At 39.3% G+C, this 21,348-nt stretch overlaps 1 protein-coding gene across 2 annotated transcripts in view; it reads left to right on the forward strand.

Moving 5' to 3' along the window:
• Nucleotides 1–21,348, forward strand: part of stab2 (stabilin 2) — a 247,856-nt gene that overhangs the window by 199,169 nt on the left and 27,339 nt on the right. For both annotated transcript variants that reach the window (XM_039761804.1, XM_039761805.1), the window contains exons 56-62: nucleotides 479–628; nucleotides 1,033–1,137; nucleotides 6,957–7,064; nucleotides 11,820–12,010; nucleotides 13,513–13,654; nucleotides 14,344–14,477; nucleotides 18,202–18,367. In XM_039761804.1, the coding sequence (XP_039617738.1) occupies nucleotides 479–628; nucleotides 1,033–1,137; nucleotides 6,957–7,064; nucleotides 11,820–12,010; nucleotides 13,513–13,654; nucleotides 14,344–14,477; nucleotides 18,202–18,367 (996 nt within the window). The remainder of the gene's footprint in view (nucleotides 1–478; nucleotides 629–1,032; nucleotides 1,138–6,956; nucleotides 7,065–11,819; nucleotides 12,011–13,512; nucleotides 13,655–14,343; nucleotides 14,478–18,201; nucleotides 18,368–21,348) is intronic.

Genomic DNA, 21,348 nt, shown 5'->3' on the forward strand with positions numbered 1-21,348 from the left:
CAATGTGTTGGTCATGGATTGCTCAACCTTCAGCTCAGTGTTTTCAAGGGGTGGACATGAGCCATCCGGGAGGGAGCCATGATTCTGTGCAATAGTCTCTTGACAGTATTTTAGATTTTGATATTAGTTAAGCACCAGGTAGCTGTTAGAGTATGTCAGGTGTGACGGGTGCAATTAATTAAGGGGTTCGGAAGGGACATTGGTTTATGTTGCTCCCAGCAGCCCCAGCTTTCCCTCACTTCCACTTTTTCCAGTTTTCTTTCTTTATTCATTTTTCTGTCCCTTGTACTACTCTGGTGGTTTTGTTACCTCTAGCAACCGTGGATCATCTAACCCCTCAATGCCCCCACATCCATAAATTGCAGCTCAAGCATGCTCTGACATTTGTGGGGACAACAATTCAGAAACAAATATGCTTTGCTTATTCAAGCCACCTTGTTATATTCTATTTAAATATACTTGTCTCTTTCGCAACCAGCCTGCCCCGGAGGCCCAGAATCACCTTGTAGCAACCATGGAGTATGTGATGATGGACAAATGGGGACCGGGGAGTGCAAGTGTCAGCCAGAGTACCACGGTACAGCTTGTGAGCTCTGTCAGCCTGGGCGATACGGCCCTGAATGTCGTGGTATGTGCTACATTTTACATTATTCTACACATTCTAAGTTGTCTTCTACATTTCTTTGCCTATACTTTTTAAGCTATTTGTGGGTGAAGTGTGTATGTCCTTTCATTTTCTATGGCCTTTAGGTTCTTTGTAAGTTTTCATTTGTCCACTCTGTTGGTGTGTGCCTTAGTGTGCCATGCCTTGTGTTGACGCCCCATCCAGGATTTACTCCTTCCTTACTGGGTTGATGTTTTGCTTCAAGAACATTTAACCAGGAAACACAGCATATAGACTATTGATGGATGGAAGGAATTAAAATACTTGAGCCCCTCATGTTGACAGATGCAGTGACACTTTCTTCACATGAATTGTAGAGTATGTATTCACGGCTAAACAGAACTCCGTGTTCATATTCCACTTTCTAGTGTGTAACTGTACAGAGCATGGATCCTGTGAAGAAGGAATAATGGGAAGCGGATCATGTTTTTGTGAAAATGGGTGGACTGGGACATTCTGTGAGACTCCACTAGGTAATGTATACAGAATCTATTTTTAAAATTTAAATGAGAGACAGTACAGTATATTAAAAATCAGAAATGAAAAAGCACAATGGTAAACAGGAATATTAATGGATTAAATTGATGGAAGGAATTATTAAGGGGAAGACTGAGCAACACATGGCAAGAACAGGAGTTTTACTGAACAGTCAGCATGGGTTCAGAAGAGGGAGGTTGTGTTTTACTAACATGCTGGAATTCTATGAGGAGGCAACAAAAGGATCAAAGTGGAGTTTATGATATTTATCTTAACTTTCAGAAAGCATTTGATAAGGTGCCACATGAGAGGTTGGGCATCAAACTAAAAACGGGGAGTTCAGGGTGAAGTTTACAAATGGTTCAGGCACAGAAAGTAGAGGTTCATGTTGTGAGAAATCCTATCAGATTTGGGTTAAGAGCGGTATCCCACAGGGCTATTTTTAGTATAAAAAAATTATTTGGATTGGAATTTAAATAACAAGCTGGTTAAATTTACAGAGGATGCCAAGCTAGCTGGATTAGCAGATCATTTTGGAATCTGTTAAATCATTACAGAAGGACTTGGACAGCATACAGGCCTGGGCACATTTGTGGCAAATGAAATACAGCATTCCATATATACTCGTGTTTAAGGTCTCCCATGGATATGTCAGGACTTGATTTTACCGTATAATTTCCAGTATTTAATAATGACGGTTGTATAAGTCGAATGTGGAAAATTCACGCTATTGGTCCAAGAGATTATGATATGCTAATGCCCACCTGAGAGAGTAACCACACAGCACACTGCCATTTTTTTCTATGTATTGTGCCTATGTGACCACACGGTAATACCCAAACTATTCCGAAGCAACGTTTGCACTGTTTAGTGTTTTTTGTATCAAACACCCTCATACACCTTTTATCATAAGAGCATCCCTTATCTACGAGAAGAAAATGTGAAGTTTTAAATTAAAAGTCGTTGAAGTGGTGAAAAAAATTGGTAACTGCGTTGCTGCAACAAAATTCGATGTGTCTGAGAAACTGATGTGAGATTAGTGGAGGCAAGAATTAAGTGGGTGTATAAGTCGGGGTCTGATTTTATGATCGATTTTTCAGGTTTCTAGATCCGACTTATACGCGAGTCTATATGGTAAGTAAATGTAAAGTATTGCATATAGGAAGTAAAAATGTTAGGTTTGAATACACAATGGGTGGTCGAGATCGAGAGTACACCTTATGAGAAGGATTTAGGAGTCATAGTGGACTCTAAGCTATTGACTTCTCGACAGTGTTCAGAAGCCATTAAGGAGGCTAACAGAATAGGTTATATAGCACGATGTGTGGAGTACAAGTCCAAGAAGGTTATGCTCAACCTTTATAATGCACTGGTGAGGCTTCATCTTCAGTACTGTGTGCAGTTTTGGTCTCCAGGCTACAAAAAGGACATAGCATCACTAGAAAAGGTCCAGAGAAGGGCGACTAGGCTGATTCCAGGTCTACAGGGGTTGAATTATGAGGAAAGACTAAAAGAGCTGAGCCTTTACAGTTTAAGCAAAAGAAGATTAAGAGGTGACATGATTGAAGTGTTTAAAATTATGAAGGGAATTAGTACAGTGGATCGAGACTGTTATTTTTAAAAGGAGTTCATCAAGAACACAAGGACACAGATAAAAAACTTGTTAAGGGTAAATTTTTCACAAACATTAGGAAGCTTTTCTTCACAGAGAGAACTACAGACACTTAGAATAATAAACCAAGTCATGTGGCAGGCTGTAGGACTTCAGGGACTCTCAAAACTCAACTTGATGTTATTTTACAAGAATTAAATGGATAGGACTGGCAGCCTTTGTTGGGCTGAATGGCCTGTTCTAGTCTTGATTGTTCTAATTGTCTGTGAGGGAATGGCAGAGGGTGTCAAACTAACAAGAAGGAACACCTGAAATTATTTTATAGATATTTTAGCAGGAGCCTCACAATGAAAGTTAAGCATTTCAGAAAAATTAACACTGCATGAATTTTATAGCAAAAAACCAGTCAGAATTAGCATAAGCCAGCCTAATGTACTATGTAGGATTTTTATAAGACATGTAATGTCAGAAATTTGTAATATTAAAATGTACATGTCAGTTTAAATGTTTAAAGTCTAAATATTCTCGAATGTAATAGATATTTGTCATTTTTCACCCTCTTATAGAAGTCAATGGAGGGCTAGACGCCATGCAAAGGATCAAATATCAAAAATAACATTACATTTTTAATCATTGACCTTGAAATACAGTAGTCTACTTTTGATGCTTATATTTGAAATTGGTTCCCGGAGTGGCGCTTAGAGAACAAGGACCACTGGTAAAGAGTCATATATCATATCATATTCATGATCAGCAACCACAAAATAGCATAAAACGACACTCCACATGCCTAGATTATCCCCATTCTTTTCAAAGATTTGTGAAAAGGAGTAATTTCGACCCCTTGTACCCCATTAGGTGCTGATGAGGTGTGCCAAACTTTAAGTCTTTCTGACCCTGGAGGCACCTATTGGAGTACACTTTAAAGGGCTTGTTTCCTGCAAGAAATGTGGTCCTAAAATGGCCCATAAATGAGATGTTTTTGCGTCTAGAGGGCCAAAAATAGAGGGGAGCCACAAAACAAAAATCCTCAACGTCCTACATAACTAGATATCAAGACGAGTCGAACGGCAGATCATATGTTGGGGTTTTATTCAGACAGATGAGTCAGTAGGTGCTGGACAAAATAACTGATGCAATTTCAACATGCTCAAGTCTTTTGAACACAAACACATTTTTGGTAATGATGAAAAATAAGGGGAATATAAACAAGAGCAAAGTATGCCAGGACAACAAGAAGGAGTACTTGAAGTAATTCGGAAAGGAAATTCCTTATTTAAAGGAAAATAGAGCATTGGAAAGAAAAAATGCAAGCATGTCAAGATAATAAGGAAAATCTTAAGTTATTAAAAAAAATCAGGATTTGGTGCTGTTTACTTTTCATCGTTTTTCAATATTTTTCCCTCATTTAGTTTTTTTTCCCTAGTTCAATTTTTTCAATTTAATGAATTTTTCATATTCTCTACATTACATCCTTGATGATTTCAACTAGGTTAGTGTTGCAGTAGTTTGTAATTTTTAACGGCTTACGGCGTCATTATTGACACATGTAAAGATACAGTAAAATTTCTACCTGCATTAGCTAATTAGTGATAAGTGATTATAACTACCTGACTTTGCAAGTTCTTCCTTCATTACCATATCTTGAAATCTCTCTCTGCTTTACCTGAATAATCTCTGGACACATTTGTGACAACCTTCTTGTAGCTGATGCTGTAGCTTATGTGTCAATCAGTTCCATAACAGATGCCATCTTACAATATATTGGACCAGAAGCTTGTAGATGCTCCTCCATCAAAACTTATGGAGAATTTAAAGAAACATGGCACTCCCTGAAGAAATCAAAGATATTGCTAAAGACGTTCAGGTTTCCAACTCATTCATTTTCAAGAACAGTTCTTGTTGCCTATTTGTGCCTCCTAGCCCACCTTTTGGTTCTGTTTTGATTTCTGTTTTAGCATTCAAGCAAAGATGTATCTCTTAATGGAAAGACATTCCCAATTTGAGAGCATGTCAGAATAAATAAGCTGTGTGTAAATTTATTTTAAAAATTACAACTTGATATATAATACAGAGTTTATAATATATAAAGAAACAATCAAGAGGACTATAAGCAGGACTGCATGTGGAACTTACAGGTCAGAGTGTTGGAAGTGCAGTGGTCACTCTAGCATTAGTTTAATCACCTCTGTTTCACCTTTCATAGCGAGCAATCTCAAAACTAAAAATAGAAAATAAATAATGCAATCAAAACTGTCAAGAAAGAAACAGATGTAAGGATAAACACATTATATTGAAAATTAATTTTTAGTGTGCTTTATAGTATATTAGCTGTATATTTGCACCATGCAATGCATATGTCTCTGATATATGCCAGTTGGTATAGGATATGTAAAAGCGGTGCTAATGTTTGTGATGTGCCATCTGTTGGAAAGACAAATGCAATGCATTTTATTGGTTAAATGTTTGTGATGCACCATCTGTTGGAATGATAATATATTGTGTATGTTTCTGTTATATGCCATTTTGTATGTTTTTTTTTAAGTGGTACTAATTTTTGTGATGTGCCATCTGTAAGAGAGATAATGCAATGCATATGTCTCTGATATATGCCATTTGGTATAGGATATGTTAAATTGGTGCTAATGTTTGTGATGTGCCATCTGTTGGAATGATAATGTATTGTGTATGTCGCTATTATATGCCATCTGGTATGGGTTTTTTTAAAAGTGGTGCTAATGTTTGTGATGTGCCATCTGTAGGAGAGACAATGCAATGCATATGTCTCTGATATATGCCAGTTGGTATAGGATATGTAAAAGTGGTGCTAATGTTTGTGATGCACCATCTGTTGGAAAGACAAATGCAATGCATTTTATTGGTTAAATGTTTGTGATGCACCATCTGTTGGAATGATAATGTATTGTGTATGTTTCTGTTATATGCCATTTGGTATGTTTTTTTTTAATTGGTGCTAATGTTTGTGATGTGCCATCTGTTGGAATGATAATGTATTGTGTATGTCGCTATTATATGCCATCTGGTATGGGTTTTTTTAAAAGCGGTGCTAATGTTTGTGATGTGCCATCTGTTGGAATGATAATGCATTGTGTATGTCTGTTATATGCCATTTGATATGGGTTTTTTAAAAGTGGTGCTAATGTTTGTGATGCACCATCTGTTGGAAAGACAAATGCAATGCATTTTATTGGTTAAATGTTTGTGATGCACCATCTGTTGGAATGATAATGTATTGTGTATGTTTCTGTTATATGCCATTTGGTATGTTTTTTTTTAAGTGGTACTAATGTTTGTGATGTGCCATCTGTAAGAGAGATAATGCAATGCATATGTCTCTGATATATGCCATTTGGTATAGGATATGTTAAATTTGTGCTAATGTTTGTGATGTGCCATCTGTTGGAATGATAATGTATTGTGTATGTCGCTATTATATGCCATCTGGTATGGGTTTTTTTTAAAGTGGTGCTAATGTTTGTGATGTGCCATCTGTAGGAGAGACAATGCAATGCATATGTCTCTGATATATGCCAGGTGGTATGGGATTTGTAAAAGTGATGCTGATGTTTATGATACACCATCTGTTGGAATGATAATGCAATGAATATGTCCTTGGTTTATGACATTTGTAATGGGATTCATAAAAGCAGGATTAATGTTTGTGATGCACCATCAATTGGATGCTCAAATCAAATGCAATGCATTTTATTGCTAAAATGTCTATGATGCGTTATCCTTTGGAAAAACAAAGATATGCCAACTGGATGGACACACAGATAGACTCAAATAAACCTAAGATGGATATAGCTGACTTGACAACTTACAAGATTGACATCAAGTAGAATTATATAGAAAAAGGAGGTTGTTGGTTGTGAAAGAGCCTCATGTGTAAATTGTAATCAAGGCAGAGAGAGAATGATCTGCTGTTTGGTGCTAATCTCATGGTGCGTCTTCTTGCTGTAACTTTATTAGTATGAACATTTTAGTACTAAGAACAAAAAAAAAAATAGTAGCAGCAAGAAATCCTCTGCTCTGCTGTTTGATCTTTTTCAAGTATACATTATTATACCTCCAAACTAGGAGTGCTGCCATGTTGTCTCACAGTAAAGCTATATCTTCATTTGTTTTCTTAATTCTAGCAGGTTATGGCATGGTTATAATGAGTTCTTTTATTTTGTACAGCCGTGACTCCAGTTTGCTCACCACTCTGCTCCACAAATGCTGTGTGTAAGGAAAACAACACTTGTGAATGCAAGCCACTGTATGAAGGTGACGGAAGAAAATGCAAAGGTAGGTCTCCACACGACATGACAACTTCAAGTCGACATTGAAAAGACGCGGCTTTTATATGATTGTGCTTCACAGCGCCATTGAAACAGCTAAATATTCCTCTGCTGGCCTCTGCAGCTCTTCATTACATCAAAGCTAATGTTCAAATGCTACGACATTCCCAACAGTGTGTTTCAGACAAACAAACTTTCTTTATTGTGCACCAACCCAAAGTATTTTGTACACAGTACTTCTAGGAGAATTGTTTCATTTACTTTTTCATTTTTCTTTTACAGTTGGAGCACAAATAGGCTAGACACAACTTAGTAGTCGCATGTCGAGTTTAGAGATTGTGATTTAAAGCTTCATACCTTCAGTCACTACGCCCCATTTCTTTAAATGCTCATGAATCACCTGTCATGCCCTGGCCGTGCTGCCCCTGTTTATTGCTTCAGCATTTCCTTTTACCTCCCGCTATGTCTCTGATGTTTCATTATTTAATGTGTGCAGTACCTGATCACTCTGCGGTGAATTGGTCAGTGAGTCTTTATTTTATAAAGCACCTTTTGGAGTTCAGGAATTTATCAGAGTGTGTCAAGTCACAAATATGGGTCTGCACAGATCAGCTGAGCTACTTGAGAATGATGGCAGCAAACCTGTAAAATTAAGGAGACAGCAAATCCACCCAAGAATGAAATATTATTCAGACAATGAAGAACACTGTGGTGGGCTGGCGCCCTACCCGGGGTTTGTTTCCTGCCTTGCGCCCTTTGTTGGCTGGGATTGACTCCAGCAGACCCCCGTGACCCTGTAGTTAGGATCTAACAGGTTGGATAATGGATGGACAATAAAGAACAAACTGCAGTGCTTAGCATAAGATGACCCATTTTGTCCTCAGTGATGCATTGAGGCCCTCAAGAGGCGTCTTCACAGTTCTCAGCTGTATGGTTGTAGTAGTCATATGTACAAAGTAAACTGAAATTCTTACTTGCCTCTCCGACCATCATACAACATGTTCACCCTGCACCAGTACCCGCTGTAATCATAGTCTTCTACTACTTCTATTATATTCTTGTCCACTGTTTTATTTTACAAGGTCTTTCGATTATATTTCAGTTTCTTCAAATCAGACAGCAGAAAAATACGGCAAAATAAATTGTTTTGAGTGCATTGTGGTAACTTCACTATACGACATAATTTAATTTAATAACTGTAAAGATCTTCCCATTTCTGGAAACAATGCATCACACTCATTGATCGTCTAAGCGGGATTTACTAAGTTGTTACAATGGCACCTGTCATGGGGTGTTATATTTTAGGCAGCAAGTGAACAGTCAGTTCTTAAGGTGATGTGTTGGAAACAGGAAACATGGGTAAGCGCAAAGATCTGTGGGCCAAATTGTGTTGGCTTGATGATTGGATCAGAGTATCTCCAAAATGGCAGGTCTTGTGAGGTGTTCCTGGTATGCAGTTGTTAGTACCTTCCAAAAGTGATCCAGGGAAAGACATCCAGTAAACTGGTGACAGGGGCATAAGAATCGAAGGCTCATTGATGCATATAGGGAGAGAACAATAACCCGTCTGGCCCAATCCCGCAGAAGATCCACTGTAGCCCAAATTTCTACATATGGGACTTTGTAGCCGCAGACCAGTTACAGTGCCCTTGCTGACCCCTATCCACCAATGAAAGTGTTTAAAATGGGCAAGTGAATATCAGAACTGATCCATTGAGCAATGGAAGATGGTGGCCTGGTCTCTTGAATCACATTTTCTTATAGATCATGTGGGTGGTTGGGTGAATGTGCTTAGTTTACCTAGGGAAGAGGTGGCAGCAGATTGCACTATGGGAAGAAGGCAAGCCGGTGGAGGCAGTGTGATGCTCTGGGCAATGTTCTCTGGGAGTCAATGAGTCCTGGCATTCATTTGGACACTACTTTAACACATACCACTTACCTAAGACTGTTGCAGACTATGTACACCTCTTTGTAGCAATAGCAACGACCTCTTTCAGCAGGATAGCACACCCTGCAACATGGCAACATTTGTTTAAAAATGATTTGAGGAACATGACAAAGAGTTCCAGGTGTTGACTTGGCCTCCAGATTCCCCAGATCTCAATCAAATGCATCTGCTAGAAAAACAAGCCCAATCCACGGAGGCCCCATCTTGCAACTTACAGGACTTTAAAGATCTGCTGCTAGTATTGTTGGGCCAGATATCACAGGACACCTTCAGAGGTCTTGTAGAATCCATCCCTCAACGGGTCAGAGCTGTTTCTCATATACAGTAACTACCCGGGTGCGTCGCTGAGCCCCAAACCCAAGACACAGTAATGCCCAACAGACTTAGGATACAATAAATGATATTTACTTATCCACAGTACCATTCCAACAGTCACCCTTCCAAAGACTAACCACAACACAAAGTACAAAACAAATTCTTCCTCCTCTTGTCCTCCTGTTGAGTGTTGTCAACTGCTTCCAAACTCTGACTCCCCAATGTGAGGCAGTGGGCACCTTTTAAGCCCAACCCAGGAATGTTTCTGGTGCTTAGTCATGTCTCCCTGGGAGCACTTCCAGGCCATAAAGAAAGTAGGGAGGTCCTCCCCTAATAGCACCCTCTATCGGCACCCAGCGAACCCAACAGGGTTTTCCTTACAGATTGCAACTCTCAAGTTCCCCTGCGGGTGTTCCAATTGGGCTGCTGCAGAGGACCACTGCCACCTGTTGTATGGAGGATAGAGCTGCTGCCAAGTTCTGGCATCCATTATTTTATACCAGCTGAGCACAAATTTACAGTATCTTTATCTGGCCAATCCATCTGTCATTCTGCTCTGGCTTCCCATCCGGGTAATAAACAATTCTCCTTCCCAGTCAAGATGCCCATTCTTGTCATATATATATATATATATATATATATATATATATATATATATATATATATATATATATATATATATATATATATATATATATATATATATATATATATATATATATATATATATATATATATATATATATATATATATATATATATATATATATATATATATATATATATATATATATATATATATATATGTATATATATCTCCATTATCCAACCCGCTATAACCTAACTACAGGGTCATGGGGATCTGCTGGAGCCACTCCCAGCCAACACAAGGTGCAATGCAGGAAACAAACCCCAGGCAGGCCGCCAGCCCACCGCAGTAATATATATACAGTATATATATATATATATATATATGTATATATATATATATATATATACAGTACAGGCCAAAAGTTTGGACACACCTCCTCATTCAATGTGTTTTCTTTATTTTCATGACTGAAGGCATCAGAACTATGAATGAACACATGTGGAGTTATGTACTTAACAAAAAAAGGTGAAATAACTGAAAACATGTTTTATATTTTAGTTTCTTCAAAATAGCCACCCTTTGCTCTGATTACTGCTTTGCACTCTCTTGGCATTCTCTCGATGAGCTTCAACAGGTAGTCACCTGAAATGGTTTTCACTTCACAGGTGTGCCTTATCAGGGTTATTTAGTGGAATTTCTTGCTTTATCAATGGGGTTGGGACCAGCAGTTGTGTTGTGCAGAAGTCAGGTTAGTTGGACGATCATTTATTTTTCAACAGGACAATGACCCCAAACACACCTCCAGGCTGTGTAAGGGCTATTTGACCAAGAAGGAGAGTGATGGAGTGCTGCGGCAGATGACCTGGCCTCCACAGTCACCAGACCTGAACCCAATCGAGATGGTTTGGGGTGAGCTGGACCGCAGAGTGAAGGCAAAGGGGCCAACAAGTGCTAAACACCTCTGGGAACTCCTTCAAGACTGTTGGAAAACCATTTCAGGTGACTACCTGTTGAAGCTCATCGAGAGAATGCCAAGAGTGTGCAAAGCAGTAATCAGAGCAAAGGGTGGCTATTTTGAAGAAATTAGAATATAAAACATGTTTTCAGTTATTTCACCTTTTTTTGTTAAGCACATAACTCCACATGTGTTCATTCATAGTTTTGATGCCTTCAGTGAGAATCTACCAATGTAAATGGTCATGAAAATAAAGAAAACACATTGAATGAGGAGGTGTGTCCAAACTTTTGGCCTGTACTATATATATATATATATATATATATAATAAATAAATGGCTTGACTAACAACAAAGGTTTGGGGCAGCCATCCATATACTTTCCCTGGCTCCAAAAGGGCTTAAGTTTTAGTACAATGTCTACAGGTTCGTGTCCAAAGTAGAATTGCCTTGGTATGGATGATGCCACGTTTTTAAGGTGTCTCAAGAGAAGTGATGTCATTGGGATGGAACCGGAAGTGACTTCCTCTGGGCCAGGACTGGAAGTAACATTGTCGGACCATACTCGGATACAGGCAGAATTTCTGGTCTCTGGTCTGCCAAGAGAAAAGAGAGAGATTTAGTGTGATTTGCCTCCCACCGGCCTGGCATGGAATTGGCGTTTTCTGGCCTCTTTGGTTGATTCCCAAACGCGAGTGTGTGACAATATATATATATATATATATATATACACGTAAATACATACATGTTCAAACAAAGAATACATGGACTGCATATAATTGCATAACAAGTCAGTGAAACGTTCTTGACAGATGTTATTGCCACTGAAAAACTGATCATGCCCTCAATAATACAGTAACTAAAGGTTACATGTCTGAGTGGGATACTTTGGTCCAATGTGAAGTGGTTGTGTCGCCTGTCAATCCTTAATGTATGTCCGTTTTTTCTTGCAGTGGTAAACCTGTGCATGCAGATGAATGGAGGGTGTCCCTCGACATCAAAGTGTACTCAGAAGGGCCTAAATGTGACCTGTACCTGTCCTTCAGGATTTTCGGGTGATGGTTATATCTGCACTTCAATTGATCCCTGCATAAATGACAATGGAGGATGCCATGAACATGCCATTTGCACTGCCATTGGCCCGGTATGGCACTAAAATTTTTTCATTAGGAATTACAGCAGCTAATAGGGTTCTGCCATGCTTAACAAAGTCAATCCCCAATATAACAAAACAGAAACCTTTACTTCTCAAGTAATGTGGCATTTAGTCTAGAGTGATGCCATTATGCATTTTTACATTTACACATAGAAAAGGTGCTATATAGATGAAATTTAGTATTATTAGTTTCTATAAAAATTTTACGTTCACCTTAAAACACAGTTCTATCTATCTATCTATCTATCTATCTATCTATCTATCTATCTATCTATCTATCTATCTATGCCACAGTGAAGTAGTTTTCTCCCCTAGTGATAATGCATCTTGAAATAAGCATTGAAGCAAACCAAGAAAAATATATTTAGAAGCTGACTAATAAACCACACAGTGAACTTGTCATTATCAGTGACATATTTACCTAAAATTGAAAATTAAGCAATAGAACAAATTTAAAATGAAAATGGAGACCGGTATTGTCCTGTGAGTGTTGTGCTTTAACATCAAGGCAGCTAACAATAGCAGTTATAATAAAGCTGAAAGACCGTTTTCCAAACATTATCCACTAACAGTATGGTGTGGTTGGAATGCCAAGAGAACCTGGGTGTTTAGTGGTTTGATATTTGATAATTGTGTAAATTGTTAGCAGAGTTATGAAGACAATTCATCTTCAGACTGGGTGCCAGTGCAGAGGAGCTAGCTGAGGGATTGACGTGGTTGTTGTGCTTGGTGCATGTCAGAACTCTGGAAGCAGCATTTTAATTCATAATCTGTAAATATGTCAAGTAAGAAGCTCCTTGAAGTTATTTTGCAGTAATTCATCCATGTTGAGGAGGAAAGGGAGGGCAAAATTTTGGAAATGCTTTATACATATCAGAGTAACACTTTGATAACTTTAAATGTCACATTTCAACTACATTCTGACCGTTAACAATGGCTGATGACATAGAAATAGGAAGAGCTGAGACTCGCTGTACTGATGAATCACACAAAAGACTTGTTTCTGCTTTGAGCTCAGTTTTGCATGATTCCATTTGCCTTCAGATCTATTAATTGTATTAAGTAACTTTAGCCAAGAGATGAAGATTCAATGAGAAGAAGTCAACCTTCCAAAGCTGAGATTCTAAGAGGAGCCTTTCACCACTGCTGGTGATGAATATTTAAGACTACGGCTCAATGACTTCCTACATCAAAGGTTCATCCACTTTATAAAATCTAGATTAGGTTTATGTATGGACTGGGACAAAGAAACATGAGGCAAAAACCAAGGCACACACATACCAGGTTATATATGACATTTAGAGTAGGAATCAGAATGCAGTGCTACCCGTTTGTAATGAGGGTACATGGCATGTCTCTGTGGTGCCTACGAGATTACAAAACAAGAAACACACAACAGTGAAAGTACCTGCTGTTTTTGTTAGCCTCAGTGTTTAAGACACCTTGTAAAATGAAATGATCCTTAACTGTGCCCTCAATTTCTGCAATAGAATAGGAAGAAATGTGAGTGCAAAACTGGCTACATTGGAGATGGAGTGGAGTGCTCAGTGAGAGAGCTGCCTATCAACCGCTGTTCACAAGATCACGGGCAGTGTCATGTCAACGCTGACTGCACAGACCTACACTTTGAAGGTAAGGAACTCATGAAAAATAAAGCTGAGGATATAAAATTACTCGAATATAGATAGAACATTTACAAGATCAATAAGCACTAAATATTTACCTGGTGTGACCATAGGAGAATATTTGTTTGAGTCTTTTGTACAACAGACTGGCATTCCATCCTAGGCTGGCACCTGCCTTATGTCCTGCTTATCCAGATCCAGGGTGTTGGTGACTGTTTCAGCAGCATAGGGTGCAAGGCAGGAACCAACCCTGGATGAAGCTGTGTCCACTGATAAGCGCCCACATTACCAAACACACCACACTCTTTGAAGTCATGGATCATCCTAATCTGTATGTTTTTGGAGATGACAGAGGAGAAAACCCAAGCAGATATTGGGAGAGCATGCAAACTCTAAACAAATAGTTCCTGGGCCTAAATTCAAGCCTAGTCCTCTGGAGCTGTAAGAAAATGGCACTAACCATGGCACCATCATGTTGCTATAACTTGGCTTTACATATGTCATAATTAGTTTTAGTTATCTTAAAATGTATTTCAAATATTGCAACAACTAAGTATGGGTCAAGTAATTCATTGCAATTAAATAAAATGTCATTTGATCAGATTTTTTCTTTTTTTTTTTTTTCATATGAAGATGAGTATTTAGTCGATCAGTTGACTTTTGGACCACTAACGATGCATGTTTTCTGGATTGCAGATACCAAGGCAGGAGTCTTCCATATTCGATCCCCTAAAGGAACATATAAATTAACATATGTGGACGCTGAGCAGGCCTGCAAGCAGGAGGGAGCGGTGATCGCTACTTACAATCAGCTGTCCTACGCTCAGGAGGTTTGTAGAAGAAAGTTGGTGTTCTATCTCAGTTCACAGTTCTCAATGCCGAGACACACATAGATACTACTGTATGCAAACACTATATATTAATTATTTCTTTATTTAGTTTAGTGAACACACACCTAAGGTGTGACACTGGCACAAAGCTACAGCATAGCACAGTTGTTTGCATGTAATTTTTAATCTGTACAGCACATGCTTATTAAGTAATTTGCTTGGTGTCACAAAATTAAGAATATAACAAATTCTACAAACAAGAGGAAGCCATTCACTCCATCAGACTTGTTTGGTTAGCTAATGTCTAAGTTGTCCCAGAAGATCATGAAACTATACAAGTGACCTTATGGTTTAAATGCCCAATAATGGAACTTCAGAACCTTATGCTGAACTGGCCATATTGAAAAACTAGATGAATAATGTCAATCCAGAAAAAACAGATATGAATATATAGTTGAAGGGTGATATTTCAAGGCACATGGTCAACGCCCGTGGGCTGAGTCTAAAGTGAGAAATAACAAGATAAAATCAGGCATTGGAGATCTCCATTTACTGGCCTGGACATTACCAATCTCCATTTTGGCATACGTCAGGCCAGGGAAGAGAAGATCCCTAGCATCTATGAGATAGGACTGCCACTTAATTGCTGTTGTGCCATTACTCCACAAGGGGCATGACAATATTCAGTCTATTTTCCTAATCCAAATGATTTCATTGTTAGTAATAACAAAAAAGGTTATTGTCAGTCAATGAAACTTTGATTCAAATTCAATATCAGGCAGGACACCAGTGCGTGCAGTGGAGCTATCTGTGAGGTGTGAGGGCCACTAACCAGCCTTATACATCTACAGCATTGCCCATTTAAACACTTCCCTTTCCCAGGGTTGCGGATTTGTTTTCAGCAAAATTCTTGTGATCATCATCAATTCAATTCCGTCATTTTACGTACCAGTGAAAAGTATTGGTTGCTGTAGAAATATTAAAAATATGGTAATGACAAGAGCAGACACAGATCACTAAAAATGTCATTAAATGTATAACCATATGAAGTAAATATATGAATTATTGGTAGTGTTGTGCCCATTGGCAAGCTCAAGGCTGTATTCAATCCTTTCTGCCCAAATCTTCCTTTTAATGTCTTTAACCCTTAAACCACCAGAACCAGCTAAAGTCAATTCCCAGTGCAATTTGCCAGCACGCCAGAGCAGGGTTAAATTAATCTTTCTGTATGGCTTTGACTGCCCTCTTGGTTTCTTATTTAGAAAGAATTTTAGGCTCATTTTGGGTGCTCCTACATTTTTTCATGTATGTCAGCAAGGAAAAGTATGGAACCTTTTGGAAATAACCATATTTATGTATGAATGTGTCTTAAACTGTGGTATGATCTGCATCTAAGTTACAATAATGAACAAATAACAGTCTGGTTTAACCAAGAACATGCTAAATGTATCGTCGTTGTACATGCTGAATACATCATTCAAAAATTCATAATGTTGGTTAGAAAGAGTATATGAAATCCTAGGCTGATGGCTTCTAGTAAACCTGGAGTCCTACCAATGAAATGAGATTGGAGGTGTGGTTTAGAGCTATCTTGACCAATAAAAAGTCTCAAACTTCTGAATTTGCTGTTCACTAGAAGCATCTGCTGGTATGAAGTATGCCTTGCAAAAAAGAGATAGACATTTGACAATCAACAATTGTTGATTTGCATAAATCTGGAAAGAGTTTCAAAGCAATTTTTACATTCAGATATTTGTCAGTCAGCAGTTAGACAATTTATTTACAAATGGAGATAATTTAGTACTGTGGCTACTCTCCCTAGAAGATGCCACTCAGCCAAGATGACTTGAAAGTCACAACAATGATTACTCATTGCAGTAAAAAAGAACCAAAGATAAACAGCCAAAGACTTGAAGGATTTATTAGAACAGGTTAACATCTCTGCTCACGAATCTACTATACCCAAAACATTAAGCAGGCACAGTGTCCACGCTGCTGTCTAAAAACAACATTGCTCTCCACCTGAAGCTTGCCAAAGAGCACCATGATACTCCAGAACACTATTGGAAAAATGTTTTGTGGACTAATGAAGCTAAGGTTGATTTGTTTGGGTAGAATATGTAAAAGTACAAATGGTGAAAGAAGGGCAACAGCATACTAACTTGAAAATATCATCCCAATGATGATGTACGGTGGAGAGAGCATCATGATTTGGTGTTGTTTTGCTGCCTCAGGGCTTGGACAGCTTGCCATCATCGATGGGCAAATAAATTCCCCAGTTTCTCAAGGTATCCTAGAGAATGGTGTCTGAGAGGTTCAGTAGAGGATGGGTGATGTAGTAGGAGAATAGCCCTAAACATTGAAGTAAATCTACTACAGAATGGCTTCAAAAGAAGAAAATCTACCTTTTGTCGTGACCAGATCAGAGTCCAGACCTTAACACAATAGCAGTGGTTCTTTTTTTTTTTTTTGCCTATTGTGTTTTCGCAACCTATAATCCCTATTGAACATCTTCTGGAAGTGTGGGAGTCCCCCTTGGAGAACCAGCACCAACCATTGTCCCTTCCCCTTTGGAGAAGTGCCGACAAATGGCTTCAGTGTGTTTTGTTTTAGCCACGAAAGTGGCAACCAATCACAAGGCTTTCTGCAAACTGTTTGCTGCTCTTTCTCATTCAGTTCAAGTGTAATTCACAACTCAGTGCGACTCAATTCAAGATATCTCACATCCCTAAAATGGATCACAACCTGTTGTTTAAGAAACATTGCCCAATAAAGATGCCTTTCAATAACATCATTAGGATACTCACATCATGCATTCTGAGAATACAGCCTGGGAATAAAGGAGAATGGTCCAATATTTATCCTGAACAGTTGCAGGTCTGATTCACAGCCACTGGAAGCATTTGTCTGGGATTACTGCAGACAATGGAGGTTTGACCATTTATTAAATCAAAAGGTTCACTTATTTTTTAAACAGCAGACTGTGAATGTTTGATGGGTACATTCAATTAAGACAAAAAAGATTATAACTGTGTGTTATTAGCGTAAGCGTACTGTGTTTGTCTATACTTGTAACTTACATGAGGATTAGATCACATTTTATGATCAATTAATGTAGGAAAACAGGTATTTCCAAAGGGGTCACATACATTTTCTTGCCACTTTTAGGTAAATGTCACTGTTTGCGTGACATAAACTACCTAGGCATAAAATCCAAAGAGAATGCATGACGACATCCCATCAAAACATAAGAGAAGGCTGACTTGTTTTTTGGTAACCCTTAGAAAGTCAACCTGAGATAGGTACTATCATACATTTCCGTGAGGAGTAGGTAAAAACTGGTCCATGACAAAGATATCTGTCAGGAAGCATTTAATAATTAACAGCACAGTGGTCAACAGTATATTTACATTGAATTTAATGAAATGGTTGCTGCTCAACACGTTGTTACTCTAGTTCAGAATACAGAGTGTTTTTAGCATGCGTCCGTACACCAAGCCTGTTAGCAATAAATTAACCCACACTTGTACTGCACATGACAACCAAGATCACTACACAATGAGTAGTCAAAACAGCAACCCTGAAATTTTCTGGTCACCACAATACTATACACCTGTCTTTGAACTTTGACCATTATGCTGTCTCATCTGGACAATGTTGGTATCACCAGCCACTCTATAATTGTATAGGTACATGAATACTTTTTTTCTTTTTCTTACTGTAGGCTGGCTTTCACATGTGTGCAGCAGGATGGCTATCCAGTGAAAGAGTAGCATACCCTACCACTTACTCAAACCGTAACTGTGGCTTTGGTCACGTGGGCATTGTGGACTACGGCGCTCGAACCAATCTTAATGAAACATGGGATGTGTTTTGCTACCGGATGAAGGGTAAGCAGGTCTGAAGGCGCGTCTACTCATGTATCGGGGACCGAATAGGTGAAAGAAACTCAAGCTTTTATCCAGAGGGAGGTAGAGAATGCATTTTACATGCATGATAACCTAAGGAATTTACAGAAAAATAACACACTCTTTTAAATGGGCACTTAATGGTAAATTTATACCACAGCTTGTTTCTGTTCAAAGCACTTTCTATTCCCCAAAACATGTCACTGGCCTTCAGTTATATTGTCTATTTCTCTGGTCAGCTCACCACACACTTTCACTATGGTTACAGAATCTGAATTTAAACTTCACTACCTAATTCATTGTTTCTTGATGGGAACATTGCTCTTGTGTACACATTATTTCTGCTAAATATGTTGAAGTATTTTCAATCAGTTCCTGCTAAAATCTAAATGCGTATGCATAAAAGGTATTTACTTTATACACAGTATGCAAAATGCAAATGCCAAGCTGGAAATATCCCAGTAAAGGATATTTAAATGAGATCTTCTTCTTCTTTTGGCTGCTCCCGTTAGGGGTCGCCACAGCACATCATCTTCTTCCATATCTTTCTGTCCTCTGCATCTTTTTCTGTTACATCCATCACCTGCATGTCCTCTCTCACCACATCCATAAACCTTTACTTAGGCCTTCCTCTTTTCCTCTTCCCTGGCAGCTCTATCCTTAGCATCCTTCTCCCAATATACCCAGCATCTCTCCTCTGCACATGTCCAAACCAATGCAATCTCGCCTCTCTGACTTTGTCTCCCAACCGTCCAACTTGAGCTGACCCTCTAATGTACTCATTTCTAATCCTATCCATCCTCGTCACACCCAGTGCAAATCTTAGCATCTTTAACTCTGCCACCTCCAGCTCTGTCTCCTGCTTTCTGGTCAGTGCCACCGTCTCCAACCCATATAACATAGCTGGTCTCACTACCGTCCTGTAGACCTTCCCTTTCACTCTTGCTGATACCCGTCTGTCACAAATCACTCCTGACACTCTTCTCCACCCATTCCACCCTGTTTGCACTCTCTTTTTCACCTCTCTTCCACAATCCCCATTACTCTGTACTGTTGATCCCAAGTATTTAAACTCATCCACCTTCGCCAACTCTACTCCCTGCATCCTCACCATTCCACTGACCTCCCTCTCATTTACACACATGTATTCTGTCTTGTTCCTACTGACCTTCATTCCTCTCCTCTCTAGAGCATATCTCCACCTCTCCAGGGTCTCCTCAACCTGCTCCCTACTATCGCTACAGATCACAATGTCATCAGCAAACATCATAGTCCATGGGGACTCCTGTCCATCACCATTGCAAATAAGAAAGGGCTCAGAGCTGATCCCTGATATAATCCCACCTCCAACTTGAATGCATCTGTCACTCCTACTGCAGACCTCACCACTGTCACACTTCCCTCGTACATATCCTGTACAACTCTTAAATACTTCTCTGCCACTCCCGACTTCCTCATACAATACCACAGCTCCTCTCGAGGCACCCTGTCATATGCTTTCTCCAGGTCCACAAAGACACAATGCAACTCCTTCTGGCCTTCTCTAAAATTCTCCATCAACCTTCTCAAAGCAAACATCAGATCTGTGATGCTCTTTCTTGGCATTAAACCATACTGCTGTTCACTAATCATCACCTCACTTCTTAACTAGCTTCCACTACTCTTTCCCATAACTTCATGCTGTGGCTCATCAATTTTATTCCCCTGTAGTTACTGCAGTCCTGCACATCCCCCTTATTCTTAAATATCAGCACCAGTACACTTCTTCTCCACTCCTCAGGCATCCTCTCACTTTCCAAGATTCCATTAAACAATCTGGTTAAAAACTCCACTGCCATCTCTCCTAAACACCTCCATGCTTCCATAGGTATGTCATCTGGACCAACAGCCTTTCCATTTTTCATCCTCTTCATAGCTGTCCTTACTTCCTCCTTGCTAATCCGTTGCACTTCCGGATTCACTATCTCCATATCATCCAACCTCTTCTCTTTCTCGTTCTCTTCATTCATCAGCCTCTCAAAGTACTCTTTCCTTCTGCTCAACATACTCTACTCGTTTGTGAGTACATTTCCATCTTTATCCTTTATCACCCTAACCTGCTGCATATCTTTCCCAGCTCGGCCCCTCTATCTAGCCAATCAGTACAGGTCCTTTTCTCCCCCCTTAGTGTCCAACCTCTCATACAACTCATCATATGCCTTTTCTTTAGCCTTTGCCACCTCTCTCTTCACCTTGTGCCTTATCTCCTTGTACTCTTGTCTACTTTCTGCATCTCTCTGACTATCCCACTTCTTCTTTGCCATCCTCTTCCTCTGTATACTCTCCTGTATTTCCTCATTCCACCACCAGGTTTCCTTTTCCTCCTTCCTCTTTCCAGATGTCACGCCAAGCACCCTTCTTGCTGTCACCCTTACTACATCTGCTGTAGTTTCCCAGCTGTCTGGTAACTCTTCACTGCCACCCAGTGCCTGTCTCACCTCCTCCCTAAACTCAACCTTGCAGTCTTGTTTTTCAACTTCCAGCGTTTGATCCTTGGCTCTGCCCTCACTCTTCCTCTTCTTGATCTCCAACATCATCCTACAGACCACCATCCTATGCTGCTTAACTACACTTTCCCCTGCCACCACTTTGCAGTCTTCAATCTCCTTCAGATCAATTCTTCTGCATAGGATGTAATCTACCTGTGTGCATCTTCCTCCACTCTTGTATGTAACCCTATGTTCCTCCCTCTTCTTAAAATATGTATTCACCACAGCCATGTCCATCCTTTTGGCAAAATCCACTATCCTCTGACCTTCTTCATTCCTCTCCTTGACATCATACCTACCCATCACCTCCTCATCTCCTCTGTTCACTTCACCAACATGCCCATTGAAATCCACTCCAGTCACCACTTTCTGTCCCTTGGGTACACTGTTCATCACTTCATCCAACTCACTCCAAAAATCTTCCTTCTCACCCAC

The sequence above is a fragment of the Polypterus senegalus genome, chromosome 8 (genome assembly GCF_016835505.1).
Source record: "Polypterus senegalus isolate Bchr_013 chromosome 8, ASM1683550v1, whole genome shotgun sequence".
NCBI classification, from domain to species: Eukaryota; Metazoa; Chordata; class Cladistia; order Polypteriformes; family Polypteridae; genus Polypterus; species Polypterus senegalus.